The following is a 27,931-nucleotide window of genomic DNA, read 5'->3' as shown; positions in this document are numbered from 1 at the left end:
GGACTCCACCCGACGGCAGCGTCTCCGCGGTGCTGAAGTTGATGTACGCCGAGGCTAAGATCCTGCCCAATTAGGAGCATCGGCGCGCCTCGGATGTCGCCACCAGCATACGGGCGCGCGCTGCGTGATAGGTTTCCTGTGCAGATCGACGCGTATTTCTCCGTCTTTCTCCATCTCTAACCGGGCCTTCTACCCAAACTGGTTTCCCTGGAATAGCCTGCGTTCGCTGTGGAGAACGCTTCAGGCGGTGTTACTCGTAGGTAAAGAACTAGACTGGACGCTGAGGTTCGTACGGCCAAGAATCACGCCTGCATCCATTGACGGCCCACATTGCCGCTAGATAGCTCCTCAAATCGCCGGATTGCTTGCCAGCATTCGGTATTGAATTTGGGCTGTGGTTCTCAGCGTTGCGGCTACGGTGGCCCATAGCGCGGAGCCCAAGACCCTAGCCTTAACACTGATCCGCATGGCGGAGCTGGCCAACAGGTAACCCGTCCAGACTGCGGGCGTCGTGTAAGCATTCGGTATGCTCCATTGTGATGTTTCAAAGCTTGAGTTTAGGTGAAGCTAGAAGCATCCGATATGGGGGGTTCAACGTTGGAGTACGGATGGCAGTTGTGAAATGAGTGGAGCGTTATACCACAAGAAATCCGGAGCCTCACCGATCACCAGCCCTGTCAGACTACGTGATACGACAGGGCTGCCAGCGATGATAGCCGGAATTTGGGTCGCGTGCCCCGTGACGAGAGAACCCAATATCTCCTGTTATGGCTGAATGTGCTCGTCCTCATTTTGACTTGTCGGCCCCTTGTTGGAGATGCAACAAGCCTTCCATAATGGCAGGTGCCTTTTCGACATCCTCTCTCCGTTGGATACGGTCGATAATCGCGCGCTTCTTGACGTCCACCGACTTGGTGCCGAGGAGGATGTCCTCCCACAGCTGGCCCTTGGCGGAGGCCTTGATCTGACCGCCCGTCTCCCAGTCCGCCAGCCCGTCGGCGGTGACGTCTTTCGGCAGCGACTCCCTCAGGGTCGCCGACATTACCGTCTCACGACGAGACCTAGGCCACGGGCCATACAGGGGGGACGCCTTGATAGCGGCGGAGTGGATATAGGTCGGGGCCGGGAATATATATATGGTGAACTCTTTCGTGTCCTCCGACTGCGCGGCGCCCTCCGCGTCGTTGTCTGGTCTTTTGGGGTTGAAAAAGGGGCCGGAAGAGGCCGTGCTTGTCAAGAATGTCTTGACGGACCCGTTAGTCCGGGGCGTCGCGAGCTGGTATTGCAGCGGGCTGATCTTAGCGAGTTCCTTGACTTTCGACTTGTCGCTGAGGACCGAGATGAAGGACGAGGGATGGTTCTGCGTGTGGGAAAATGTCAGCGAAATCAGTGAAGAAGATATCATGGCAAGTCGTCTTCATATGCGACGTACATCTAGCTTCTTGAATACTTCGACGTTGGCGAACTTCTGCAGCGAATGCAGGACAGCGCGTCGCTCGGCGAACTTGGTCGGTCTCGGTACGACCGTGACTTGTATCGTCCGCGCAGCCACCTTGTTGTGGAGACTCTGGAGAACAGCCTGACCGTTGGCCGACATGATGAAGACGACAGATGCGGTTACAATGGCATGTGAGGAGGCATAGGGGAATGGGATGCAGAAGCGCAGTTCAATTGAAGCTCCGCAAAGTCGTCAAGCTCTGGTGGAGCTCAGGACCGTGCGGATAACCAATAATATGATTATTAGCACTTTAACCGCACCGGGGTGCCCCGCCAAATGGCGGGGAGGCGACTCTCCGCGACTGAACTTCTAGAACAGCTTGGAAAAGGTACGCAGCGCTACGCCTCAAGTCCGTCATCTATTCGACTCGCAGAACCTCCCCCCTACCACAAGTTCAAGTCCTACCACATACGACCTCCCAACGTCGGAACCAGCAACGCGCAAGACCGAGCCCAGTCTACAACACTACTCTAGAAGCAAATCCCTCGTCGAATTCGTCCACCGAGAAAACCATGGCTGCCATTATCGACGCCGACGACGTGATGGAGCCCACCCTCCAGTCCATCCTCGACCAGAAGTCACTGCGCTGGATCTTCGTCGGCGGCAAGGGCGGTGTTGGCAAGACCACGACCTCGTGCTCCCTCGCCATCCAGCTCGCCAAGGCCCGCAGGTCGGTCCTCCTCATCTCCACCGACCCGGCACACAACTTGTCCGATGCCTTCAACCAGAAGTTCGGCAAGGAGGCCCGCCTCATCGACGGCTTCACCAACCTCAGCGCCATGGAGATCGACCCCAACGGCAGCATGCAGGACCTGCTCGCCGGTCAGGCCGACGAGGTGGATGCCATGAGCGGCGGTCTCGGCGGCATGATGCAGGACCTCGCCTTTGCCGTACGCCTCCCCCCCTACCCCTTTCCTAACTTTGAAGGAAACAAGAGCTGACGCAACCACCCCCGAAAAAGATCCCCGGTATTGACGAAGCTATGTCCTTCGCCGAGGTTCTCAAGCAGGTCAAGTCTATGTCCTACGAAACAATCATCTTCGACACCGCCCCGACCGGCCACACCCTCCGCTTCCTCTCCTTCCCCAGCGTCCTCGAAAAGGCCCTCGCCAAGGTCTCCCAGCTGAGCTCGCAGTACGGGCCCCTCCTCAACGGCTTCCTCGGCTCCGGCGGCCAGCTGCCCAACGGCCAGAACCTCAACGAGATGATGGAGAAGCTCGAGACGCTGCGCGAGACCATCTCCGAGGTCAACACCCAGTTCAAGGACGAGAACCTGACCACCTTCGTCTGCGTCTGCATCCCCGAGTTCCTCTCGCTCTACGAGACGGAGCGCATGATCCAGGAACTCGCCAACTACGGCATCGACACCCACAGCATCGTCGTCAACCAGCTGCTCTTCCCCAAGAAGGGCAGCAACTGCGACCAGTGCACCGCCCGCCGCAGGATGCAGAAGAAGTACCTCGAGCAGATCGAGGAGCTGTACGACGAGTTCAACGTCGTCAAGATGCCCTTGCTGGTCGAGGAGGTCCGCGGCAAGGAGAAGCTCGAGAAGTTCAGCGAGATGCTCACGACCCCGTACGCCCCTCCCGAGATGGACGCATGAGTGGCATGTTCCGGCGTGGAGATTCTTTTCCTATCAAAACAAGAAGAGAAAGCGGATTTGACTATGAAACTTTGTTTATGACGGAATGGGTAGCAGCGGCGTCAAGAGTCACGAGTGGGGAGAAACATAGAATACATTCACAAAAAAAACGATTGATACCCGGTGATACGTGTAGGGGGACTTAATTTGACCGTCTTGGTGCGTGATAAGATACAGAAAAGCGGTCCACGTCCAAGTTAAGAATGTGTGGGAATTGCACACATCTGGTGTCTCACTATCCCGAATGCCCACCCCTTTCTCTTTAATTGTCCCTGGTGACAAGTCCACAGTAAAGTGCATTCCGCTCCATTCCAAGCAACAACATTCCGCCCCGTCGTCCGTACCCCATCCTGAACGCCTCAAGACTGTTGAAGAGTCTTGTCCAAATGCCTCTCTTGGGCTGTGAATATTTGTCTTATGCCGTGTTTTTTCCTGAATGATGATAATGATGAAACCGTAATGCAATGTGTACTGTATAGTGTTACACGCGAAGAAGTCGTGAGGAGCCATGGAACGATCGAGGAAGTCTGGTGTTGAAGAACCACCATACAAGTGATGGAAGCTCACAGTTCCCGGTAATCGCTGGGTCGAACGCGTTTCTGACGGTTCTGATGGCGATGAGGGTTGACGGGTCTCCGGAAGTACGCGTCTTCATCATTGCTCGGCTGCGTGAAGTTGTGACGTTGTTGGTTGTAGCCACCCATGCCGCCGCCGTTCATGCCGCCGTTCATACCATTCATTCCCCCGTTCATGCCCCCATGCATACCACCATTCATGCCACCATTCATGCCACCATTCATGCCACCGTTCATGTTGGGGTTGAAGTTGTTGTTGCCGTACATGTTGTTGCCCATGTCAGGGAAACCGCCACCGTTCATGGGGTTGAAGCCCGGCATGCCCATCATGGGGTTCATCATACCCATCATCGGCATTCCCATGTTCATGTTACCCATGTTCGGCATGTTGGGCATGTTAGGCATGCCGGACATCCCCATGAATCCGTTCATCATGGGCATGCCACCGAAGCCCATCATCGGGTTCATGGGCATACCATTCATACCGTTCATGCCATTCATCATAGCCTGCTGTTCTTGTTGCTTCTGCATGGCCTTCGGGGCCTTGGGGATCTTCGGGTTCTCCATCAGCTCATCGGCTGGGCGCTTCTTTGAGTTGGATTCGACGGACGAGGCACGTTCGGCAGGGCCGGTCGGTGCGTTCGCCGGTGTGGCCGATGCCGACTTCGGTGTACCATCGTTTGTTGTAGTAGATGTGGGAGCGGCGGCAACGACTGAGGGCGATTTTTGAGGCGTCGGCGACTTTGCGGTTCCGGTCGCCGATTCTGTCTTGCCCTCCTCCGTCTTGCCCTTCGGGGACGAGGTTGCTGCTGCCGGCGAGGCTGCGGCCGGGCTCTTTGCTTCCGTCTTCTCTTTGAGGAACGCCTTGATCTTGTCGGCAGCCTCCTCATCAACCTTCAGATCGTCGATCAGGACACCTTCCGTAGAGCAGTTGGGGCAGATGAAGTCCGATTCGATGAGAGCATTGGTTATGCAATCATTGCAATACGTCTTCTGGCAGCACGGGGTCTTCATTGGTTCTATGAACATCTTCTTGTCGATGGGGCACTCGAGCCCCTTCTCCTGCAGCTCCTTGTCTCCCATAGCGATTGCCTTGGCAGCGGAGGCTGAGGACTTGGCCTTGGCCTGGAACTGTTCCCACGATGCCTTGTCAGGCTCGGCGATCACAAACTCTCCCTCAGCATTGACCATAATGCCTGAAGGTCTCTTGGTCTCATCATCGCCACTCTGGGCAAGGGCGACCGACTTGTCGACCGTCCGCAAGAACGATCTCGGAATGCCAGTCGTGCGCTTCACGCGCGGACGGTTGTCAAATTCCGGATCATCATTTGTTGGGCACAGCTGGATCCAATGTCCCTTCTCCCCGCAGCGGTAACAAATGTAACCGTTGGGCGGGTCATGATCAGGCACGTTGGCTGGTTTCTTGGAACCTGGTTTGAACACCGGGGTGTGACTTCACGCGAGGTTAGTAAGTGTTGGTCGATGCCAGCATAGGGCGACTTACTGTGACATCTCCTCCTGCTGAGCCGACCACGATTCGGTCTGCGCCTGGAACATAGCAGCCATCTTCTCCTCTTCCGTCATGGCACTGTTCATCTGGCTGATGGCGTTGGATGTCGCCTTGGCTGTAGCTGTCTTTGTGGTTTGCTCCTTGCGAGACGAGTTCTTTGCAGCGACGGGCATCTTCCCAGAGACGTATCGAGCACCGCGGCCTGCGCCGGGTTTGGCGGCTGGGAGACGACGAGCGACGACCGTCGTCGATCGGGGGATAATAGTGGTATCATCATCGTATTCTAGAATATCATTAGAATGGCACTTGGTATGTAGACACGATACAACATACCTTCACTGCCATCCTCGGAGTAAATGGCGAGGTCGAAATCAGTGCCATCGCCCAGACCACTCTTCAAGATGATATCGCGCTTTAATTCGAAGACGGAAATACCGGTGCCGTCGAACTCAACCCGTGTCGGCTCCTTCTGCGACTTGAACTTGAAGAAGACGGAGGACGCCATTGTGTATCGTGTTTCGTAGAATGGTCACAAGTGTAGACCGGGAAAGATGTCGATGAAAGTAATGCGACGAGTGGTCAAGTTTCTGATAGTGGCGATGGCGATGGCGATGATGGGATTCGCGAGCGACGAAGCAGACGCAACGCTACCTTAGGGTGAGTTGAGAGTGACTTGATGCTAGTTATTTTTTTTCTTGCTTTTTGCGTGCGTGATCTCTTGCGCTCAGCACCTCTCAAGAGTAATGGAAAATCAATTCTGATTTACTTGGAAGAACAAGGAAATAAGGGTTGCGGAGTGTAGAGAAAGAGTACAAGGCCAAAGAGGCTGACACCGGTTGGTAAATAGGCAGCCCTTTGTGTGAATCCCTCCTTACATCCAAATCACCTCGACACCACGTGTACCATCAGTCGAGAAGCCTCAGTTAGCCAAAGAAGAAGTTTCCAGGTCAGTATTCCGATCGAGGCGAACGCAGTCGCTGGGAGGGCCTCTTGTATCCGTTAGGAGGCAAGAGGGGGAAGGGAAATAAATGGTCGCTGCTGAGCGGGCACTTGCGTCGCTAGTCGGCGGCAATTGGGGAGCTGATTAATCGATTGCTGAGCGGCAGCAAAAAAGGCGATCAGCTTTACAATGAGCGGTCGGTTCGCAGAAAGGCGGCGCGGTTGCGCGGTCGGGAGTCAGAAAGAGAGCGAGATGCGGTGGTGGTGATGTTCATGGCAGGGAAAAGAGGAGTAAGGCGAAGGGGGAGAGCGAAGAGATATAGCCGGCTTTGATTGCTGGAGGCAGGGACGGAGAAAGGTGTGCCTGGAACCCACCCGAGTCCTGCCACCTGATTCTGTAGCACGATTCTGGGCACGCCGGCCACCTCTTCTCCTCTCTTATCCTGCACCACCTATCTGGGCGCCCGGGTGGCACGTGAGGCAGCGGAATTTCTAAGCAAGAGTTTTTCCGCGTCCCGTCGAAATATATGGAGACAGCCGGCACCTGCCATCGATGGATGGACCAGTGCAACGCCGACTCCTCCACAGGAAGGAATCGCCTAGATGAGAGTTCGAGTCACGTGCTGTAGTGGCACGCAAAAGTTCTTTGGTCTTGTCTTAGCGTCTCCACGCCATTAGCAATGAGCAAGTCCCCTTCTTGCTGATACGCCGTTGCTTGCCGAAGCGCGCATTGAGATAGAGCGAGAACCCCGCCATCCCGAGTAGCAGCTGTGGGTAGGTGCATGTGTTGGTAAGGAAGGTACTCTGGTGTTCCCTTCCCGGTGCAGCAGATTTCTGGTCAGCTCTGTTACGCCCGATGTAGAAGGTCCAGTCCGGCGTCATGCCCCGCACCTCATTGTTCAGAGGTCTTGCCCGCCCTCAGACGACTGGAAAGTTTGCTCTTACATCCCCAAAACCCCTCCCGTGTTGGCAGTCGATATCCCATTCCCGCCGTCACTACCTCTCTCCAGCAGTACAAGCACACCAAGCTCGCAAGATGGCTCCCCAACTTGACGGCTACTTCAAGCAGGTCGATGCCGACGCCGACCACTTCATCGAGCGCCTCCGCAAGGCTGTTGCGATCCCCTCCATTTCTGCCGAAGTCGAGCGCCGCCCCGATGTCGTCAAGATGGGCGAATGGCTCGCTGCCGAGCTGAAGGCCCTCGGCGCCTCTGTCGAGCTTCGACCTCTCGGCGAGCAGCCCGACAAGCCCGGCCTGCAGCTGCCCCCCGTCGTTCTTGGAAGATACGGAAGCGACAAGAACAAGCGTACCATCCTGGTCTACGGCCACTACGATGTTCAGCCCGCCGAGAAGAGCGACGGCTGGGCGACGGAGCCTTTTGAGCTGTCCGTCGATGACAAGGGCAGGATGTTCGGTCGTGGTGCCACCGACGACAAGGGTCCTGTGCTTGGCTGGTTGAACGCCATCGAGGCTCACCAGAAGGCCGGTATCGATTTCCCCGTCAACCTCCTCATGTGCTTTGAGGGCATGGAGGAGTACGGCTCTGAGGGTCTTGACGACCTTATCAACGCCGAGGCCAAGAAGTACTTTGCCGACGCCGACGCCGTCTGCATTTCTGACAACTACTGGCTCGGAACCGAGAAGCCCTGCCTGACCTACGGTCTCCGTGGCTGCAACTACTACTCCGTCGAGATCTCTGGTCCCGGCGCTGACCTGCACAGCGGTGTCTTCGGCGGTACTGCCCAGGAGCCAATGACCGACTTGGTTCGTGTCCTTGGCTCCCTGGTCGACACGAACGGCAAGATTCAGATTCCTGGCATCAACGACCAGGTTGCTCCTGTGACCAAGGAGGAAGAGAACCTGTACGAGGGCATTGCCTTCACCATGGACAATCTCCACGAGTCCCTTGGCAGCAAGACCACCATCTTTGAGGACAAGAAGCCCACACTCATGGCCAGATGGCGCTACCCGTCTCTCTCCCTCCACGGTATCGAGGGTGCCTTCTCCGCCCCCGGCGCGAAGACTGTCATTCCCGCCAAGGTGACTGGCAAGTTCTCCATCCGCACCGTGCCGAACATGGAGATCGACGCCACCAATGAGGTCGTCTACAAGTACGTCAATGAGCAATTCGCGAAGCTCAAGAGCAAAAACACCCTGAAGGTCTGGGCTCAGCACACTGGCAAGTGGTGGGTTGCGTCGCCCAAGCACTGGAACTTCTCCGCCGCCGCCAAGGCCACCGAGCGGGTCTGGGGCGTGGAGCCTGACTTCACTCGCGAGGGTGGAAGGTATGAAACCATTTCCCATGCGGTTCTTGGTGCTTGCTTGCTAACAGTCCATCTAGCATTCCCGTCACCCTGACTTTTGAGCAGGCCACTGGCAAGAATGTTCTCCTCCTGCCCATGGGTAGCTCCACTGACGGCGCCCACTCTATCAACGAGAAGCTGGACAAGCGCAACTACATCGAGGGCATCAAGCTCCTCGGCGCCTACCTGCACTACGTTGCTGAGGAGCCCATTGAATAAATGGCCACCTTAGTTTAGCAAGTTCTCACACTACAACCATCCACGCGGCTAGGCCATGCGCACACAGTCAGGTGTGCTTTTGATTAGCCAATGATGAGTCGCACGAGGCGTAAGCATGGCGTGCAGTACGTAGTCGGCTAGTGGAAGCTGTTGCAGATTTGCTTCGAGTGTTCACTGCGAAGATCAAGCCATAGGTCACATAATCAAAAAATACCCAACAAAGTCATATCAGCCATGTTCCGTTTGATTGTTTCTAGATGTGACGGGGGGTATTGGTCGTGAAAAAATTCATTACTGTGAAGGTTTGGTGGTCGTGGTATCGATCGCGTGCCACCTTTGCTAACCAGCAAGCTTCGAAAAAAACGAAAACCGAATAAAAAACCGCCTGTTGTAAATGAGGCCGACTGTGGCTGGGGATATTTCGTGAAGGTTGTGAAGGGGGGATATTACTACTACTTCTTCCGCGTCGCCGTTTCCCGGCGGCCTCGTCTCTTGGCCACAACCTCTGGGTCCCAGGTCCCGGCGAATAAGTCCTCGAGCTCATCCTCGTCCTCAGAATCAAACACAATCTCGATATCCTCGCTCCCCGACTCGCCGCTCTTGGCAGCACCACTCGCGGCGTCGGCATCACCGCCCTCTCGTCTTTCACCGTCTTCGGCGCCCTCGTCGTCCTCGTCATCTCTCACCCCGTCGATCTCCCCCTCGGACTCCCCCTCCTCCTTCCCATCGTCCCCCGGAACACAACCGCGGCCGCCCGGCGAGGGGACGTCCTCCCAGCTGCGGAAGGGCACGACGCGCTCGACCTCGAGGATGAACTTGCCGACCTTGTACTTCTGGCTGAGCTCCTTGGCGTCGACGTACTTCCAGCCGAGTTTGGCGCTGCAGAGGACGCAGGTGATGTCGGCGACGACGTGCCAGCCCGTGACGAGCTGGCGGTTCTCGCAGCGGCCGATGCGGACGTTGGCGAGGGACCCGGGGCCGGCGGCGCCGGTGTTGCCGCCCGCCTTCGGGGTGGGGGCGCCGCCCGAGATCGGGGCCGGCGGGGGTGGCGTGGGCGCGACGAGGTAGGCGCGGCCGTAGCGGCCTGTGAAGCCCTTGCTGACGATCTGGGAAGAGAAGGCGACGTCGCAGGAGCAGGTCGAGCAGCGGAGGGTGTCTGGCTGGGTGCGTGCAAGGTAGAGACCGCCGTCGCCGCCGACTGTTGCGGATTTCGTTGTTGCAAGACGGATGTCGGTTGCGGTCGTTGTTATGGCATCGTGGTACGATGGCGGCGGGGGGCTGTTTGGTGGAGTCGCGGTCTCATCAGTCGTGGACGAGGTCGGCGAGGAGCTCAAGGAGGGAACCTGGCTCGCGGCCGGGGTCGGGGCGGAGTCCGAGGCGGGGGCGGACGGGGGTAGCGAGGTCGCGGTTGAGCGGCGGAAGGGGATGTTGAAGCTCGGGAGGATGTAGGTCGGGAATGTGGGTCGCGAGACGATGATGTTGGGCGCCATCACGATGTTTGGTGGGGGAGGAGGGCGAGGGCGTTCTGCCTCCGGTTCCCCGACCCGAAAGCGTTTCTTTGCTTTGGGGGGGGGGGGGGGGGGGTTTCTTTGTTGGAAGGAGGGCTGGCTATTCTACTGTGTACGCACTACGGCGTCTGAGGAGTTGTGGTACTTGGTAGTGGTAGTGGTGGTGGTGATGAGAGGGCGGTGATCGTGGAGGGACCAACCATGATTCCTCGACACCGCAGGTGTGTTCGAGGGGGACGAGCGAGGGGACGATTGTAAGTGGCACAGATTCAAGACGAGGAAGGCATGGCTTTTTTTCTGTTCCCTTTCTTTTTTCTTGGGACGACAAGGCTGGGGCTATTTGTTTTCTCCTTCTGCAGAGGTTTGGGTTCCAGGTTCTGCGCGACCGGGAGGGGGGGTTGGAGGGGGGCAGTGGTCATGCACGGGTGCCGCGTGTAACGTGTAATAGGTATGTACTATCTAGAGAAGGAAGAGGTACGGCACGAGACGGCGGACACGGCGGGATGGAGGGGGTTCTGACTATCTTTTGGGGGAGAGGGCCGGGCGGCTCGGAGAGCAGGCCAATGGATGCAGAGTACTAAGAGTCATTGGTGTAAGGCGGATGTCACTCGTTTTCCCTGGTGACATTCACCATCCCGCGGGTTGTGTTGCGCAACAACCCCGGCCTGCCTGTTTTGCGGTGACGGACGAACATGTGTGAGAGATATCAAAAGCTCCGGCCCTGTGCGGAGCGTCGGACATACGGGTATCAGACCCTGGCGGGGGGGGGGGATGGATTTCGTTTTGTTTCCTGGTCTCTTTGCGGCAGATTCCACATGGAGAGGGGACTGGAAGGTGTCTAGTAGTATCCAGGGCCTCTACAACACAGTAGAACGGTCTCAGATGACATGACTTACGGTATGACCGTCGTCCATGTCCCGGCGTCTGCTGGTCAGGACTCAGTCGAAGTAGCTTGCGAACCCCTCCACCCCACCCACGTCTCGGTGTCGTTATTAACACAAGCAAACGTAGGCCGATAAGGAAGCGGGAGAGGTGGGGAAGAGCGAAGCGTGGGAAGCGGTTGGTTGGCGTCGGCAGTGGTGTGTTGGTTGTATGGATGTATGTGTGTCACAGGGCTCACAGCCGTGGATGATCAATTAATCACCTCATTCGACCACCCTCAGATGTGACCTCCAAACTCTGGACGGTGGAGGTGGGAGGGTGTCGGGGTACTGGAGCGGGTGTTCACCCTCTGTCTTTCTTTCTTGTATTGTGATAGAGGAAATAGAGAGGGGGTTACAGCGTTCGGTTTTGGAGACGGCAGGAGAGAGGGGGAAAGCGGGGGAAGAACGAAAGTCAGCTCAAACTGGAGCTTCTAGAATGAGCGACGTTTTGTTTCAGATTTGTGAGGTCCGTTGATGTTGGACGCGGGGGAGTTGAGGCTGTGTCTTGGGTTTCTCCTGAATTGAAACTGGAGTCTGTCGTCTGGAATAGAAGGATTCCAACTTTCTCTCGGATTCGGTGAGGGAGGGAGGGGGAGTGAGAGGAGAAGGGGGTTGGTCACATGGCCCATCGCATTCGTGACTGCTGACCGAGCTTGGCCGGCGCCTGGCCCGGATGTTTGTTGCTGGGCTCACTGCAGCAATTTGCTGCTATCCTCTTCTGACTGTTCACTTGCGACGTGGCTCAATTAGCGTGCCTTTTGTTTTCTATCTGTTTTCTTTTTCTTTTTCTTTTTCTCGTAGCCCTTTTCGGTGAGAACCACTGACGACTGGCTGACCTGATGTTCTTCGTTGACCACCAACGACGAGATGACTCGCCACAGGGAAATTGTGGGGGAGGCTCCAGGCGTCCAAACGGTCAAGTGACCTGAACGGAAACGCGGACCACAACCGGCAACCCTGCAAGCCTTCCACTTCCACTCTCCACCCAGTGCGTCCGAACATGCCATTTATATTGGTGAGTGGTGATTGGCATGTCCTGTCACGGATACGCGGCCGAGAAGGTGGCCTCCGACCATGCCGGACGCATCCCCGGAGGATGCGCTTACCTACACATACCTGTAATCGGGTTGCTATTGCATCACCGGCCGGATGCCGTTACGAAAGTCGTACGCAACACGACGGGGGACCGGTGGACGTCGGCGATGGACGATGGATGATGATGTGAGGAGATTGGGGAGGGATGGGAATGCCAACCCAATGGCCAACCTCTCCCTGTCCGTGTCCAGTGCCGTCCCCAGGAGGTGGTTCCGGCCGGGTTTGCGTTTATCTGTCGCTGATGCCGTGATCGATGGACTTTGTCGTTTTCCTCGTCCCGATCAACCGATTACCCATTCAAAACAGACAATCCGGGATGCGAGAGGCAAAGGTTACTCATTCATGTGGAATCACCCGCTAGACGAGAGGCGAGCGAGTATCTGCACTGTGATACTGGCTCGCGATACTGTGCGACTTGATTTCCGTTCCCATCCTGCTTGACAAAGACCATCCAAACGCTGGACCGGTGCTGCTGGTGCTGGCGCACTGGGAGGGGGGAGGGGGCTTGGCCTGGAGCTGTCCACGTGCAGCGAGAGTATGTGCCACGGCCTCGTTCGATTGGACAGGCGCACGCAGGGCCAGCATGTCAAAGTGCCAAGCGCCGCGCCGCCGGGCCCGGATTGGGAGCGTCCACCCGAGCTTTGCTGGAGCGGGTGCTGCAGTCGAATCGAGACGGAACTCTGTTGGCAGTGGTTTGTTCCCTTATCTCACTGGACCGGAGGCAATCGAGGCAGAATGGGCGATGCATGGAGTTGTCGAAGACAATAGAAGAGGCAATAGTGTGAGATAACCCGACTCCGGCCAGACTCATCGTATGGTATCCAGGGTTCACCCGAGGGCAAAGACGGACAGACAAACAGACCAATGCAATGCAATGCAGCCCGAGAGATAACGTGCTCGACGGTGCAACATGGACGGAGGCGCGCACATGGCTGATGGGCTCCAGCCGGTTTCGTAAGCCTAGGCCGGACGCCGAGGCGGTACTGCGGGCATGACTTCCCCCAAAGCGGGAACAGTGACAAACGAGAACCTTCTCCAGGACGCACCTGACGATGTTGATCAATGGCAAACAAGTGAGAAGTGAAGGGATCCCGACTGTTGGGACTGGCGATACTCTGTCATTACATACATTCCGTTTCACCAGAGTGGTGATTCAAGAGTATAGAAATTGTAGTGCATTGCACTGTAGCAGTAGACTGTATCGGCTGTAGGGGTTCAGGGAAACATGGGTCCGACGCAGAAGGCAGGGTGGGGACCAGCCATGGCTGGGCTGCGAGCGTGACTGGCTCCCAGTGCCAAGTGGTCCCCTTCCTCCCCTCATCTCAATCCACCACTGCCCATGTCCACTATCCATGTCCATTGCCCCCTTGGAGCAAGCCCCCTTGGCGTCCACTAAGTGTATCGTAGCGTCCAAAGCACACTGTACGGCAGGTAGTGTTGGGTCGTGGTGTCCCACTGGGTTTTTATTCACCGACCGCCCGCGCTCCGACCATTTTCTGGCTTTTTCCATTTCCTCCCATCGCTTCACCGCTGATATATTTCCGTCTCGCCTCACCCGCTACAACCGCCCAAAAAATAACAAGTTCAAATACACACCATCGACAATCATCTCGCTCACGCTACTCGAACCATCATCAACAGCCTCGTCCAGCTAAACAACACCGCGCCAAAACTCAATCCACATACGAATCCACTCCGCCTCAAATCGACATACCATCGTCGATACCTAAATTTCGCCTCACTTTTTCCACTCGAAAAAAAAACGAAAGGTCCAATCAACCACCCCCCCATCGACGAACGGTTCCGAATTCCCGAGAACCGACTCAAAACACCAAATCACCCACAAAGTTTACAGCAAACCCGAGACATTTTTCGCAATGGCGCCCATGAATCAGCAGAGTAATTACAGCAGTAGTAATTATGGTGAGGCCATTGTCCGTCAGGCCAATGTCCTCGCCAGCTGCTACATCGTTGATTCTGCCGCGACTCTTCGCGGGCTCCACTACTGCACTACCGGCGCCGCAGGTATGTAGCATTCCCATGCTTTCCCATTCCACGGCACATGATCCGTTATGTCTCTCCTTACTCCCCCACGCCCACCTTGAGCCTCAATCCCAAGACAGTCGCCGATCCTCCCCCTGGGATTCCTCTTGGCTCTCCTCCCCGTTCTCCCCACCCCCATGCATCTTCCTCGCTGTCGAACCCGAAACCTAGAAAGACGCAACCGACGCTGACAACTGCTTCCAACAGGGGCCGAGTGGTATTCCTGAGGTCCCCTCCTCAGGATTACCATCTCCACCGTCAAGTCCCCCCCTCGCGGCCATCACGGCGTCCAACGAGCTTGCACTGCTTCCCAAGGCCAGCAGCAGCAAGCGTCGCGACGCCGTGCCCGGCAAGCGAATTAGCCGTCGAGGGGGGGCGGCGCTCTCGATCAGGGAAGAATGTGAAAGGTTCTTTTGCGAGTCTATGAGGGCTGTGTTCCGAGGTGAGACGGACACTGGCTCCCATGGCTCCGGCCTGCATCAGGGTGTTTACAACAACAACAATCACAACGGCAGCACGAACGCAACAATGCTGCAGACTCCGCCGCCGGACGATGACCTCGCCGTCCAGCCGCACTCCTTTGGGGGTCGCCGTGGGGCCGCTGACGGACACCCCATGGCTTCGTCCGCTCCGGCCCCGGCCACGGCCTGGTTGGAGGTGTGGGACTTTGCCGGCGGCGCGAGTTTCCGGGCCTTTGTGGCGGACGACGGGACCGAAAAGTCCCTCTTCGCCTTGTTTGACAGGAACGTCATCGGACGTGACCTGAAGCCAGCGTACGTTGCATTCCCTCCTCCCCCTTTCTTTCCCGGCAAACATCATGACTGACTCGTATGTCCCATGCAGGCTTATGGCGCTGATGGAATTGGTCGACGGACCCCTCAATTGTCAGCACCTGGTCATCTGCGTCGACCGGGGCATCGAGGAGGAGGACGCCAAGTCGCTGATGAAGAGCCTGCAGTGGGTCGGCTTCGAGCTGACGACGCTGGACCACTGGGCGCGCGACGTGGACGTGACGAGCAACCAGTGGCTGTTTATGAGCATGGAGATCTAGCATTACCCGGGCCTCGTCCGTTCGTGTTTTGTCTTGGATTTTTTGGGGTTCATAAGCTAGGCAGTTTGGGAGTTTTGTTATTCCCTTGTTGGTCATTTTGTCCTGCTTTTCAGTTCGGATCTCTGCTTCCGTCTGTCAGATGGTTTTCTACCATTGCGAGTCTTCCGAGGGTTTCTTTATTTCCTCGCTCTTGTCTTCTCTTACGTACGGGAACAGCTCGGGCTTGGGACACAACTAGCATGGAACAGGGGAAAGGGTAAAGGGTACCGTCGAAAAGCATTGAGTAAGGAACTCGGTTTCGTGGTTTATGGTATCTTTGGTCCCTCTCCTGTATTTGTACTTGAGCCGAGAAAAGTTTGGAGGACCATCATCTCCTCCCCCCTACCTTGGCCACGGAGTCCATCGTTGCCGGTAGGATTTTCACGTCTTTTTTTTCTGTCTCTGGATCGCTTCATGGGATTTTGCTATTGGTCTTCCTTCTGGTGCTCTATTTTCTTCTTCACTTTTGGTATCTGGAGGGGATCTAGTGCGTGACACTTAACACCGGACGTCTATGGCATGGAGGATATTGACAACACGTCCCGCTCTAAGCAGGCGTTGTGTGCGTTGCGTCACAGCAGAACTCCATTTAGTCTGGGTTGACTGTTCGTTAACACCCGCAATCAAACAAATTGAAACCTCTTAAAAACGTTCTAAATGTTTTGCCCCCCCCCCCCCTTCTCTTTAAATGCTGTGGTTGATATGTTCGTCTTCCCTCTTTCGAGAAGATGTGACATGAAATCGTCGATTTGAATCGGCTGGATATTTTCTTCTCCTTGGTCCTCTTTCGCTATACGCTCTCCTCAAACTGCCTTACCTCGAGCCCCCTCTCGCGCAGGAAATCCTTGACCTGCTTCACCGTGTACTCGCCGCGGTGGAACATGCCCGCGCCGAGCGCGGCGTCGGTCGTCGTCTCGGCGAACACCTCCTCAAAGTGCGCCGGGCGCCCCGCGCCGCTGGACGCGATGACGGGGATGCCGACGGCGGCCTTGACCTGGCGGATAAGCTCGAGGTCGAAGCCGCTGTTGGTGCCGTCGCGGTCGATGCAGTTGAGCAGGATCTCGCCGGTGCCCATGGCCTCGACGGCCTGCGCGAGCTCGACGACGTCCATGTCGCGCGTCTCGCGGCCGCCCTTGATGGTGCAGGCGTACCAGCAGTACTCCTCGCCCTTGGGGCCGGGCGTCCGAGTCTGGATGATGTTGTGCCGCGTCGCGTCGGGCTTTGGCACGTAGACGCGCTTCGGGTCGACGGAGACGACGACGGCCTGGTTGCCGTAGGCCTTGGAGATCTGCTCGATGGCCGTGTTGCCGAAGAGGCGGCGGCCGGCGGCGTGGTACTCCTCGGCGGCGAGGACGGCGTCGGAGCCGATTGAGACCTTGTCGGCGCCGGACTTGAAGTACATGGTGGCGATCTCGAGGGCCGAGACCTTGGTGCCGTCCGTGTCGACCGTGTCGCGGATGCCGCCGCCGACGGTCAGGGGCACGAAGACGGTCTCGGAGGTGCGGCGGAGAACCTCGAGCATGGGCGCGTCGGCGAGCGGGCAGTCGCGGAAGCTGGTGATATTGAGGAAAGTGACCTCGTCGGCGCCCTGCTCGTAGTAGCGCCGCGCCATCTCGACGGGCTTGCCAAGGTTGCGCACGTCGCCGCCCTCGGCCTTGTCGCGCACGTCGTACTGGTCGCCCTTTGTGACGACGAGGTCGCCCTGGTCATTTGCGCGCACGTCGAGGCAGGCGATGACGCGGCGCGTCAGGCCGTCGCGGAAGGGGGCCGCCGCCTTGTCGGTGACGGGGGCCGGGGGATTGGCGGCCAGGGCAGCTGCGCCGGAGCCATCGAGGAAGGCGCGGAGGCAGCGCAGGCCGGCGGCGCCCGACTTCTCCGGGTGGAACTGGGTGGCGAAGACGTTGCCGCGGGCAAGGGCGCCGACAAAGGTCTCACCGCCGTAGGTGCCCGTGGCGACGGTCCAGCCCTGGGCCTCGAGGTCTCCCGGGGTGTAGGGGTACTTGTAGGTGTGGACATAGTAGTACTTGGAGTCCGGGCGGAGGTCGTAGAGGCTCGCGCCGGCGGTGTTGGCGCCGTTCCAGCCGATGTGGGGGACGGACTTGTCGGAGGAGTCGAAGCGGTTGAGGCGGCCCTTTGCGATGCCGAGGCCGGCGACGTCGGGGTCCTCGGCGGAGCCCTCGAAGATGGCCTGCAAGCCGACGCAGATGCCCATGAAGGGCTTGCCCGAGGCGACGTGGGCGGAGATGGCGGGGAGGAAGCCGGCCTGGGAGAGTTGGGAGAGGCAGTGGCCGAAGTGGCCGACGCCCGGCAAGATCAATTTCTGTTGAGGGTCCCGTGGTCAGTCCTTGAGACTATTTGGGGCTACGTAGGGTCGCCGATCTAACGTACCTCTGCCAAAGGAACATCTTCGGGTTTTCTAATCCACTCAACCTCGTAGCCGACCTTCTCGATGGCGTTCACCAGGCTGCGAACGTTGCCCGCGACGTAGTCCAAGAGGTGGACCTTTGGCATGGTGGGCAGTCGATGCTGGGTATATGTGACAGAGAGAGAATGGAACGGAAGTAGAGCTTCGGAACGAGTGGAATGCGCCGTTATAAAGGACCCTCGTTGAGTGGAAGGATTGTCGAATTGTCGGATCTGTGAGTCAAGTAGGAACAATGTGAGTCAAGAAATTAAAGGTGCTAGTCCGTCACTTGGAGTTCGTCGCAGGGGAAATTTACTTGCGATAGCGGGGCAGAGGGGTTGTGAGGGACATTGACACTGTAAAGACTGAAGAGGATGCAGTGCCCCGCACTAGAGCCCCCTGTCGATTGACACTGCCCAATGCCGTAGAGTCGATTGGGGCGACAGCTCCCTGGAGCTGGAAATCCGCTTCAATTAATTCGTTCGAGCTTTCTTCAAAATTTCTACTCTACATCCACATTCGAGAACCGGGCATGGCGAACACACCTGAAGCCCCCTGACGTATTCTACGACTTGGTTCTGGGCGGGTTCAACTTTGGATTTCCTGTAGAACCGAATCCAATGCATGAATCCCATCATCCGGCCGGAGTCTTCTTCCACGCATCGACGCGATAACATGTCGACCAACGCGTCAACGTCTTCGGTCGCACCGGTCATGGCAGCGACCGCGCCCGTGGACCGACCGCCGATAGCACCCGCCAAGGCCGACGACGGCGATGACTCGGAGTGGGAGTACGAGTACTCGACCACGGAGACCGAGGTAGGCTGACACCACGAGCGCACCGAAGGAGGATGCGATTACTGACCGGTCCTCAGACATACTACCTGACAGTCGACCTCTCAATACCCCAGCTCCTGCGTCGAAAGCGCAATGCGCCGGTCTCTGGGCGAGGGGGGTATCACTACAAACACTGGGCCGGCCCGCACAGGAAACCCGACGAGCCGAAGCATCACCGTATTCTCTCAGACGACGAGAACGACGACGAGCCCGCGGCCGAACCGGAAGAGGACGAGGAGATGGACCAGGGTCAGATGGAAACGAGCGGAGACGCCTTCGACGCCGACTTCGAGTCGGACCCGGCGGCCGACATACAGATTTTGGACCTACACTCGGACAAGCCCATGTTCGCGTACAAGGGCAAGGTATTTGAGGGGCAATGGTCGCGCAACCTGGGCACTGAGGTCATCTTCACGGAGCACGACGCCGAAAATCCGATCCCCGCGCTGCGACATCTTCAGGGCGGCGTGGACATGCTCGCAGCCAGCTGGTCGCGCATCAACACGACGGAGAAGCGGCTGGAGCCGAGGCACGAGGCGGCGGCCCAGGACGACCCGCTCAAGGAGATCAGGCGACAGAACGGCATCCACATCCCCATCACGGCGGATAAGACGGGCGAGCGGAAGCGACAGACTAGGTTCCTCGAGAACCTCATGGCGCTCAAGGTCAAGAGGGGCGAGAAGGACGAGGTGACGGTGTACGCGCACGCGGCGCCGAAGCAGATCAACGAGGGCACGAACAGCCGGCGGAAGAGGCGGAAACCGTTGCCGGACGGCAGGCAGAGCAAGCGTCGGGGCCGTGGGGGCGGCGTCCGCGGCGGGCGAGGTGGGTCGTTGGTGGCGGGCGAGGTTGGATCCGAAAAGGTAGAACCAGACAGAACGGCCGAGGGGGCCGCGGGTGCCCCGGACGGAAGCTTGTCCATGCCGACGCCGGCGACATGGGCGGAGCTGGAGGGGCAGGCTGGACAGGCGGGCGCGAACGATGACGAGGCGAGTGAGGACGACTATGACGACTACGAGGACGGCGGGGAAATTGAATAGGCACAGACAACAGTCTGAAGGAGATTACGCTCTCTAATCGTACACACAATTATGCGCGTCTGATCTGCTACACGAACTTTGCATTGCCAACTCATCCCGCGGTTCGAATCCGGCACCGCCTTGGCTGGATAGGGCTCAGAAAACACGCCTTTTGTCTTCCAACAGGGCAATGCGTGGGATGGGATGGTGAAACTGGCTGACGCCGTTATGAGCCTCGAGAGCCCTTCGTTGCCGGGCAGTCCTGGGCTGGCATATAGTTATGTGCATGATGTGGTCAGGGTGAAAGAATCGGAGAATCCATTGGGCCGGGAAAGAATGTTTGAAATGCGACAAAGTACCGTTAATCCAGACTCGATACTCCGTAGTCACGAGGGAGCTATCTGGGAGTAAAAGACGATCAAAAATGAAACAATAAAAATGAAAATAAAAACCTCAAAAATAACAGGATTATCCTCCGTTTGTTACATAATAGTTGGCGGCTATCGGCAGACTGTTGAGGCCTTGCATCGTGCCACTGTCACTTGCACGGCACCCACACGCCGCCCAGTGTCCACTGCCAGCTCACATGCGCAATCTCTGGAATTGTCCGAATGGACCATGGAACCATGCCGCTCGTGATGGCCACAGGGATCGCCAGTCGGCGACTCAGCGGCGCCGGACAGCGGAGTGGATTCCTCCTCGTGGGAACCTACATGGATCTGGTTGGTCCCACAGATCTGAACCCTTCCGCATGAAGGTACCGCCCAGCCGCTTTGTGTACCTGGAACCCTGCTTCTGCCCGCATTTCCTGCCAAGGATACAGCGCAATGAGTACCTGCCCAATTGGTGTGATGCCCCCTAAAGAACATGTACCTCTTTGTCGCCTCCGTCCACTGAATCAAGATGTTGCCCGTTGTCGCTCGCAGTAGGCCGCCTCGCCCGCTCATCCCGTCCACCCTCCTTCTCAGCGCCCAAAGCGTACTGCAGCCCTTCCCTTCCCGCCTCTCTCGTACACCACCTCGTCCTCCTTTCAACAAACTTTCCTCGAACAAGACAAGACAAAACATAAAACGCAAAACACCCGTCCAAAGGGGGGCCTCAGCGTTCCGCCGGCCATGCATATCCGCTCGCACCTCCCACCTTCGATCTTTCTGTACACATTAGTGTAACGATCTACTCTTGGTGATGCTGCGCGAGACCCCGCTGGCTTCTGCAAGACGTGCCGCCATCCCGAAGCCCCTCCGAACAGTCATCATCACCACTCAGCCTCCCTAGCCACGAACACCATATAACATACCGCTACGAACATCCCGCTACCAATCGACGCGGCGCAGTCCCGCTCCTCGGTTCCCCATCTCTCCGACGAAGCATATCCTACACTGCGAGGCCTGGAGCCGACACCACCATTCCCGATGTATTACCTACGCCGCATCACTATCCTCGTCGCCGTGCTGGCCTCTGTCTCATTCACGGCATGGTTCCTGCCTCGATACCTCAACCCGAACCCCCCCGACCCTGTCAAGCAGCGCGAGGATAGGAGATGGGTTAGCAGCAGTCCCTACTGGCTCGATCGCCAGGCCTGCCGATGGCTGAGTCTATGCGGCGTGCATCACCTCTCATGGGACCCCGCCTCACTCTTCCCTTACAAGAACGACTCCGACACAGGCGAGTTGCGCCTCGAGCTGAGGTCTCTCGATGGACGACACTCCGGCTGGGAGACGGCACCCCAGAAGCGGTCGCCGCGGGATGACAAGGAGGAGAGGAGGAAGATCTTGAAAGAGATTCCTGATTACGTTCTCGAGTATGCGCCGCTCGTTCACCTCTACTCGGGCGAGAACTTTTGGCCCTCCGACATCGCAGAACACATTCGGCACATGACGCCCTACCTGGAGCAGGAAGCCCTGAACCGGTCCCTCGTTCTGTCGGACCTGCACGCACTCAACAAGGAAGATGGCATGGTCTACCTCACTAGCGATGACGATGTCGAGCAGAGACCTGAGTGGCTGCACAGCCACGTTGGCATCCCCGAACCTTGGAACGAAGAGGGTGACGACGACGAAGGGAAGGACGGCAACGACAACAACGATCGCCCGGTGGGGGACTCTGACCGTCCGCGACCTCCCACAGAAGACACGACGTGGTTTGACGTATCTCGCGACCATCCCGTTCAACGCATTTCAGACCCTCGTCGCCTTGCTCCACAATTCGCTCCCTCCGCTCGCACCGGCCGCGGCTTCCATCTCCGTCGCCGAGACCAGGGCCAGAAGCCGATTCCTGACACGCCCACCCACAAACCCAACCAGGAAGGCTATTCCAAGGCCCCCGCCGTCCTCGTTCTCGTTGACAAGGGCTCCGGCATCGTTGACGCATTCTGGTTCTTTTTCTACTCGTACAACCTGGGCCAGACCGTCTTGACAATCCGGTTCGGCAACCACGTCGGCGATTGGGAGCACTGCATGATGCGCTTCGAGAACGGCGAGCCTCGTGGTATCTTCTTCTCCGAACACGAGGGCGGCCAGGCGTACACGTACAACGCCGTCGAGAAGCGGGGTGTGCGCCCAGTCATTTACTCCGCCGTCGGCTCTCACGCCATGTACGCCCAGGCCGGTGACCACCCCTACGTGCTGCCCTTCAGTATGTTGAAGGATGTCACCGACAAGGGTCCCCTCTGGGACCCGGCTAAGAACGCCTACTCATACTGGTACGATTACGTCCAGGACATGGACGAGGACCTCGATCTGGACCTCGACGACAAGGTCGACGTTGCCAGTGGCCACCGGAAGGACGACCCCGCCAGCCTGGTTCCCACTGCCGAGAACCCCGACGCGCCGACATCGTGGTTCCACTATGCCGGGCCTTGGGGCGACAAGCTCTACAGCCTTGCCGATATGCGCCAGTGGCGCCTCTTCGCCCAGTATCACTACGTATCCGGGCCACTGGGGCCCAAGTTCAAGCGCCTCGATCGCGAGAAGCTCTGCATCACCAGCCGCTGCCGCATCCTCGACAGCCTGAAGCCCGGGCAGACGTGGTACAGTTAGATGGGTTTGATGAAGATAGAACAAATATGAAAACAAGACTTTATTTTTATTTTACAAACATCAAGTTTCCAAATGAGTCAGGATTGAAATGAAACCGAGCATCTAATTCACCTTTATCTTTCCTTGACCCTCCTTCTGATCCGCTGGTGCAAAAAAAAAAAAAAAAGCTCTGGCATATAGGCGTTTGCCGGTGCCATATCAGTTGCTCTTCATGGTTCATGGCCCGTACTCTACAATGTAAATATTGGCCCACGACCCCATCAGCTTTCAAGGGAAACACAGAGTGGACTAGGTGACCCTGGTTTTTTTTCCGATGACCGAAGATGCTCAGGGCCATGGGGGTTTACCGTGGTAGTGTAACGACTCAACGCACCAAGTCCTCGACAATCCTTTATCGAGCATTGCCGTTTGCTTTCTCTCCGTCCCTGCTCTTGGCCGTTCTTTTGATACACCTTCTCCCGGAGAAGACGTATTATAAAATAAGATAAAAAAGGCCAGACAGACCGGCTAGAAACACAATGCCTGAAAAGGAGTCAACCAGTTGCGGAGCCCCTCTTCAGCGAAGTGCCCTGTGACGTCAGGAGCTGGTGCAATGGATGGCCTTCGCGAGCCCGCCTGGTCCTAGCAACACAACTTGAAAGATGCCTTATCACTGAAGTGTCTACCAAGCGGGATGTTGATATCGACGTCTCTACCGACATGGGATCTGGCTGATGAATATCGGGTCCTGGGAAGCCTACAAAAATCGACGGAGGCCGGACGGTATCAGAGCCGATAATTATGGAGACACGGATCACGGCACACGGGTTCGGGTTCCGCGAGCCGGAAGGAGGCAACGCTCCCCCCTCCCATCAATGAAGTCTCATATATCCGTGGTCGTGCGTTACTGGGTGAATGTCGAAAGTTCTCAGAGATGGCATTTAGCTACCCAGACAAAGGGGTAAGGGGGTGCTAGCCGTTCGAGCTTCGTCACATTCACCACCGACGTCTCGTAAGGATTGATAAATATGCGTTGCCCACTTCCGCAACCTAGTTTCTGGGTCGGCATCTAGAACATAGCGACCCCGAACCTCCTATGTTTCTGCTAATCCAGTTTCAAACGTCCGAGGGCTAGGCCGGCACTTACACCGCCAAGTCAACGCAAGCGGTGCTGACGTCCTGGATCCAATCCGAGTTCTCCGTCTCCTCCGTTGGAATCTTCCAATTCATGCTACCGGACGGATTCTGGGAACGGTCGATGTAATGCAAATGTTCTTGGACTCGGTCTCTAGGATCCGCCATCAAAGTAGCTACGACCATGGCGCGGACGGCACCGCTTACGACACTCATACTGACAGAACCACAGTAGCAGCACACCGAACCGCAGGCAGAGCTCCCCATACCCTTGTTCTGGGTTCCGTACGGCACAGGCAGCAGTCAGGCGAGAGGCCGCCGATTAACGACAGCCGGCCTTCATGACTGGCTAATGGCAGCCACCAGGAGAGGGAATCTGGGTCCGATCAAGGGGCCCGCAGAGATAGCCGATGAGCCCCACCGCGCCAAAAGAGGTGAACTGTACTTCACTTTGCAGTGCTCGGTCGGTCACGTACTGATGTATCTCCTCTCTCTCTCAGGTGCATGTCTCTCATCTTACGAACCCCGGTCATCCGCCGTCTCGCTTCTCATCAACGGGCACGAGGAATTAACACGCGTTCGCGGTTGTCCGGCCTCCTTCATCTTTACAAAAATAACCACCTCCCTTCTTCGCCTCGCATGGCTTTCGACAGAACGAAGACGCCCGGCCGGCTCCAAGGTCACCACAAATCGTCATGGGCCTCCGCGAGAAGCCGCAAGAGACGATCCGTCAAGACGAGACCGGACACAGACCTGTCTCGTCCGCCTCCAATACGAATCTCGGCAGTCCCGCGGAAGATCGTGTTGCCCCCAAGAAGTCTCTGGCCTTTTACTTGACCTTCGGCGCCGTCCTGGTCAATCTTTTCCTCTACGCTCTCGACGCAACCACGCTGTCAGTAGCTACCCCAGTGAGTCATGCCAAGTGCTACTCCGCCTCTACTTTTTGGACCACCATGGAAAGTGTTCACTAACAAGCTTCTCCTCATCTCACATCAGGCCATCGCGGCGGACCTGGCAGGAACTTCGTTGGAGTCGTTCTGGGCCTCCATCTCGTACCTTCTCGCCGTTGCCGTCACCCAGCCTCTTTATGCAGCGCTGTCCAACGTCCTCGGCCGGAAGCCGTGCCTCTACGCCGCATACCTCTTCTTCGCCGTCGGCTCAATCGTCTTCGGCCTGGCCCGCAACATGGGCGGCGTCATTGCGGGACGCGTCCTGCAGGGCCTGGGCGGCGGCGGTCTGGATGTCTTGAGTGAGATCGTCATCACCGACATGACGACGCTGCAGGAACGCTCCCTTTATCTCGGGCTCATGGCCATACCCATGGCCTTGGGGAGCGTCCTCGGCCCAACCGTGGGAGGCGTCTTCAGCAGCCTCGTCACCTGGCGATGGCTCGGCTGGATCAACCTTCCTCTTCTCGCCATCTCCTTCCCGCTGACCGTCTTCTTCCTCCGCCTGCGGCCGCTCGAGCACTCCCGGCTCTCGCGGCTGCGGACCCTAGACTGGGTCGGCGTGCCTCTGTTCACCGCCGGCATCGTTCTCTTCGCTCTCCCGCTGAGCTGGGCGGGGAACCTGTACTCCTGGGACTCGTTCCGCACCCTTCTTCCTCTGCTGCTCGGTGCCGCCCTGCTGTGCGCCTTCGCCTTCTACGAGGGCAAGCCGGCAGTCCCCATCATGCCCCATAGGATTTTCCAATCCAGAACGGCCTCGGCCACGCTGGCGAGCGTCTTCTTCCACGGCGTATCGCTCTACTCGCTACTGCAGTGGCTGCCGCTCCTCTACCAGGCCGTCATGGCCAAGACGGTGCTCCAGTCGGCCGTGTCGCTCTTGCCTACGAGCGTCGTGAGCGTAGTAGCCGCTGTGGCCGGAGTCACCATCGTCGGACGGGCCAATGTGGGATATCGATGGAGCATCCGGATCTCGTGGGCCTTGACGGCCGCGGGAACGGGTCTCCTCGTGTTGCTCGACACGGACTCGTCAACCTCATTGGTGCACGGGCTGCCGGTCATCTGGGGAGCCGGCATTGGCCTGCTTCTCCGCCTCCTGGCTCTCCCGCTCCATGCAAGCGTCGTCCGCGTTGACGACATCGGGCTGGCCATCGGCATCCTCCTGACTTTTCGGCTGCTCGGCGGGCTTGTGGGGCTTTCCATCTGCTCCACGGTCTTCAGCAGCTACTTCTCGCAAGCCATCGGGGCCATCGGCGACCTGCCGCCCTCGGTGGAGCATCTGCGAGACCCGGAGGCGGCCGTAGCGTTCATTCCGCACCTGAGGACCCTCGACCTCCCCGATGACACGTTGCTGCCCATCCTGCAGGCATATTTGACGTCCATCAGAGCGATCGTGTACACTATGACGGGGTTCAGCGGCCTCGGACTGCTGTCTTCGTTCTTCATAAGCGATCTCACGCTGCAAAGGACGGAACGGAGCCAGCAACAGTTTGACGGGTAGAGTTTTCGGGTAGGGGAAAGCCAAGAGGGCGGCGTGGGATTAGTTTGCTGGGGCAACAAGCCCATGCATAGATGTATTATACTAGAGTAGACTCTTTCAACCAACCAGAAGTACACAAGCTTGGTTTTTCGTGCCCTCTTGTCCGTCGTCTAATGTCTAAATAGATGCTCTAAACTCTGGCCCGGCGAATAGGGAACCGCGTCTTCTGATATCGCCGGGCTCTTCTTATAGCGGTTCTCCGGGCAGGGCACCATTCACCGACCCGGGCGAGGGGCGACCCGCCGGCCGGGCGTTAGAGGTTCCTCCTTCGATACCCACACTTAGGTGCTCAAGATGACATGCCGCATCCGCAATTCTGATTCGACTAAAACATATCCAGTTGGCAACTCGCGAACATGTAAATGATGCAACGCGGCGATTTCTAAAAACCAAAAATCCCTTATCTGAATCAGTACGTAGATCAACAGATGGGAGTTATTGACAAAAGAAAGCCATCTGCTTACCAGCTTGTTTGTGCGAATCTACTCTTTTATCTCGCAGTGGATGTCGAGCCCTTCCGCTAGGAGAGCCGTTCTGCATTCTCGTGCAACCTTATCCCCATCTGCCCACGAGAGTGTGTTTGGCAGGACGGAGATCAGGAGGACGACAGGCATCTCTTCGTCAATGTAGCCGATTCGAAGTATGTCGACTGTCTCAAATTCGATCTTGCTTTGGATAAGGATGTCCAAGACATTATTTCTCAACGATGACGGTTCCTTGTTCCATTTCTCAACAATATCATGATCCCCAACAGTTGTCAATGTTTTGCGGTCTTCTGACCAGTGATTGATGCCGTGTCTGCATTCTGTGGTGCTTGTTCTTGCGATAAGTTTGGGCTGGCTCGGGAGACCGTAGTAGAACCAGTCGCGCTCGATGTCGGTCGGCTGACGCGAGGTATTCATGTCTTGCTGGGGAAGTGCCATTGCGTGTAGCGCTTTGTGTTTGCGAGTGTCCGTTTTGACTAAGGCGTATATTGCAAAAGGCTCTGTCCACGAGGGAATCTTGTGGTGACGGGAAGTCGAAGCGTTAGATGGGGCAGCCATTTTCAATATGCTTGGCGCAAAACCTATCTCCGTTAGTGAGTGGCCTTGATGGCCATTCGGCAGGAGACGCAGTAACTTACCTTGACCTTGATGTCGGCCGGTTCCTTTGTTTCGCGCGGGTTAGGCAAAAGGGTAAGAAACCGAGAACGTTGAAACCCCCAAATTGAAGCAAAGCAACTCCTTGACGTGAAGCGTTGAGGTTGGTGAGCCGGAGGAGTTGGTGGTTTCCTTACCTGATTCGACAACGGAGAACAACCTTTTGTTACATGGCAAGTCCGTAGGAAAATCAGTTGAATTGGTATAGCGCAAACAGAGAAGTAATAGCTGAGGTGCAAGGTAGAAGGGGCAACTGAACACTGCAGGCTGCACTTGTCGCAACAGGATTCTAGAAGCACTACATGGACCTGTTTATCCTGCCGTCATTCCCTGAATCCCTAGGCGAGGCGCAACTTACCGGCCGGTCGCTTGGGAAAGAGGCATATTGGTTTTCTCTTCCAGTGCCTACACTCGGATACTTAAGAGGAAAGAAAGAAGTGCTGTATCTGCAGTTCTTTTTCGAGAATATCTTCAGGTAGCAGCTCGCTATTATACAAATGCAATGCGACAGCCATCAGATTAACTCTTAAAACGCCAAATTCCCTCAAAAA

The 27,931-nt window shown here is 57.1% G+C and overlaps 12 protein-coding genes across 12 annotated transcripts; 6 read left to right on the top strand and 6 right to left on the bottom strand.

The window, feature by feature from the left end:
- Positions 1-787: 787 nt before the first annotated feature.
- On the bottom strand, positions 788-1,597 carry CH63R_09205 (uncharacterized protein; the record flags this gene model as incomplete). The annotated part of the gene is made up of 2 exons (XM_018304179.1): positions 788-1,360; positions 1,433-1,597. The coding sequence occupies 2 exons, from the start codon at positions 1,595-1,597 to the stop codon at positions 788-790; spliced, it is 738 nt and encodes a 245-aa protein (XP_018156202.1).
- Positions 1,598-2,010: 413 nt separating this feature from the next.
- On the top strand, positions 2,011-3,101 carry CH63R_09204 (ATPase GET3; the record flags this gene model as incomplete). The annotated part of the gene is made up of 2 exons (XM_018304178.1): positions 2,011-2,388; positions 2,460-3,101. 2 exons carry the CDS (start codon positions 2,011-2,013, stop codon positions 3,099-3,101), a joined length of 1,020 nt encoding a protein of 339 aa, XP_018156201.1.
- Positions 3,102-3,703: 602 nt separating this feature from the next.
- CH63R_09203 (Retinoblastoma-binding protein) lies at positions 3,704-5,730 on the bottom strand (the record flags this gene model as incomplete). Its single annotated transcript, XM_018304177.1, has 3 exons — positions 3,704-5,168; positions 5,220-5,508; positions 5,559-5,730. 3 exons carry the CDS (start codon positions 5,728-5,730, stop codon positions 3,704-3,706), a joined length of 1,926 nt encoding a protein of 641 aa, XP_018156200.1.
- Positions 5,731-7,044: 1,314 nt separating this feature from the next.
- CH63R_09202 (Peptidase family M20/M25/M40) lies at positions 7,045-8,687 on the top strand (the record flags this gene model as incomplete). The annotated part of the gene is made up of 2 exons (XM_018304176.1): positions 7,045-8,450; positions 8,507-8,687. 2 exons carry the CDS (start codon positions 7,045-7,047, stop codon positions 8,685-8,687), a joined length of 1,587 nt encoding a protein of 528 aa, XP_018156199.1.
- A 452-nt stretch (positions 8,688-9,139) lies between these two features.
- CH63R_09201 (Yippee family protein) lies at positions 9,140-10,177 on the bottom strand (the record flags this gene model as incomplete). Its single annotated transcript, XM_018304175.1, has 1 exon — positions 9,140-10,177. The coding sequence occupies one exon, from the start codon at positions 10,175-10,177 to the stop codon at positions 9,140-9,142; it is 1,038 nt and encodes a 345-aa protein (XP_018156198.1).
- Positions 10,178-14,090: 3,913 nt separating this feature from the next.
- CH63R_09200 (Ornithine decarboxylase antizyme) lies at positions 14,091-15,307 on the top strand (the record flags this gene model as incomplete). The annotated part of the gene is made up of 3 exons (XM_018304174.1): positions 14,091-14,238; positions 14,432-15,029; positions 15,100-15,307. 3 exons carry the CDS (start codon positions 14,091-14,093, stop codon positions 15,305-15,307), a joined length of 954 nt encoding a protein of 317 aa, XP_018156197.1.
- An 829-nt stretch (positions 15,308-16,136) lies between these two features.
- On the bottom strand, positions 16,137-17,857 carry CH63R_09199 (imidazoleglycerol phosphate synthase; the record flags this gene model as incomplete). The annotated part of the gene is made up of 2 exons (XM_018304173.1): positions 16,137-17,666; positions 17,735-17,857. 2 exons carry the CDS (start codon positions 17,855-17,857, stop codon positions 16,137-16,139), a joined length of 1,653 nt encoding a protein of 550 aa, XP_018156196.1.
- Positions 17,858-18,425: 568 nt separating this feature from the next.
- CH63R_09198 (uncharacterized protein) lies at positions 18,426-19,627 on the top strand (the record flags this gene model as incomplete). Its single annotated transcript, XM_018304172.1, has 2 exons — positions 18,426-18,569; positions 18,626-19,627. 2 exons carry the CDS (start codon positions 18,426-18,428, stop codon positions 19,625-19,627), a joined length of 1,146 nt encoding a protein of 381 aa, XP_018156195.1.
- A 1,391-nt stretch (positions 19,628-21,018) lies between these two features.
- On the top strand, positions 21,019-22,644 carry CH63R_09197 (Vacuolar protein sorting-associated protein; the record flags this gene model as incomplete). The annotated part of the gene is made up of 1 exon (XM_018304171.1): positions 21,019-22,644. The coding sequence occupies one exon, from the start codon at positions 21,019-21,021 to the stop codon at positions 22,642-22,644; it is 1,626 nt and encodes a 541-aa protein (XP_018156194.1).
- Positions 22,645-23,766: 1,122 nt separating this feature from the next.
- On the bottom strand, positions 23,767-23,973 carry CH63R_09196 (uncharacterized protein; the record flags this gene model as incomplete). The annotated part of the gene is made up of 1 exon (XM_018304170.1): positions 23,767-23,973. One exon carries the CDS (start codon positions 23,971-23,973, stop codon positions 23,767-23,769), a length of 207 nt encoding a protein of 68 aa, XP_018156193.1.
- A 479-nt stretch (positions 23,974-24,452) lies between these two features.
- CH63R_09195 (MFS multidrug transporter) lies at positions 24,453-26,202 on the top strand (the record flags this gene model as incomplete). The annotated part of the gene is made up of 2 exons (XM_018304169.1): positions 24,453-24,665; positions 24,733-26,202. 2 exons carry the CDS (start codon positions 24,453-24,455, stop codon positions 26,200-26,202), a joined length of 1,683 nt encoding a protein of 560 aa, XP_018156192.1.
- A 521-nt stretch (positions 26,203-26,723) lies between these two features.
- On the bottom strand, positions 26,724-27,164 carry CH63R_09194 (uncharacterized protein; the record flags this gene model as incomplete). The annotated part of the gene is made up of 1 exon (XM_018304168.1): positions 26,724-27,164. One exon carries the CDS (start codon positions 27,162-27,164, stop codon positions 26,724-26,726), a length of 441 nt encoding a protein of 146 aa, XP_018156191.1.
- Between the last annotated feature and the right edge of the window lie 767 nt (positions 27,165-27,931).

Source organism: Colletotrichum higginsianum, chromosome 6 (genome assembly GCF_001672515.1).
Source record: "Colletotrichum higginsianum IMI 349063 chromosome 6, whole genome shotgun sequence".
Classification (NCBI taxonomy): Eukaryota; Fungi; Ascomycota; class Sordariomycetes; order Glomerellales; family Glomerellaceae; genus Colletotrichum; species Colletotrichum higginsianum.
The sequence above is the reverse complement of the archived record's forward strand: the minus strand, read 5'-3'. Positions and strand labels throughout refer to the sequence as shown.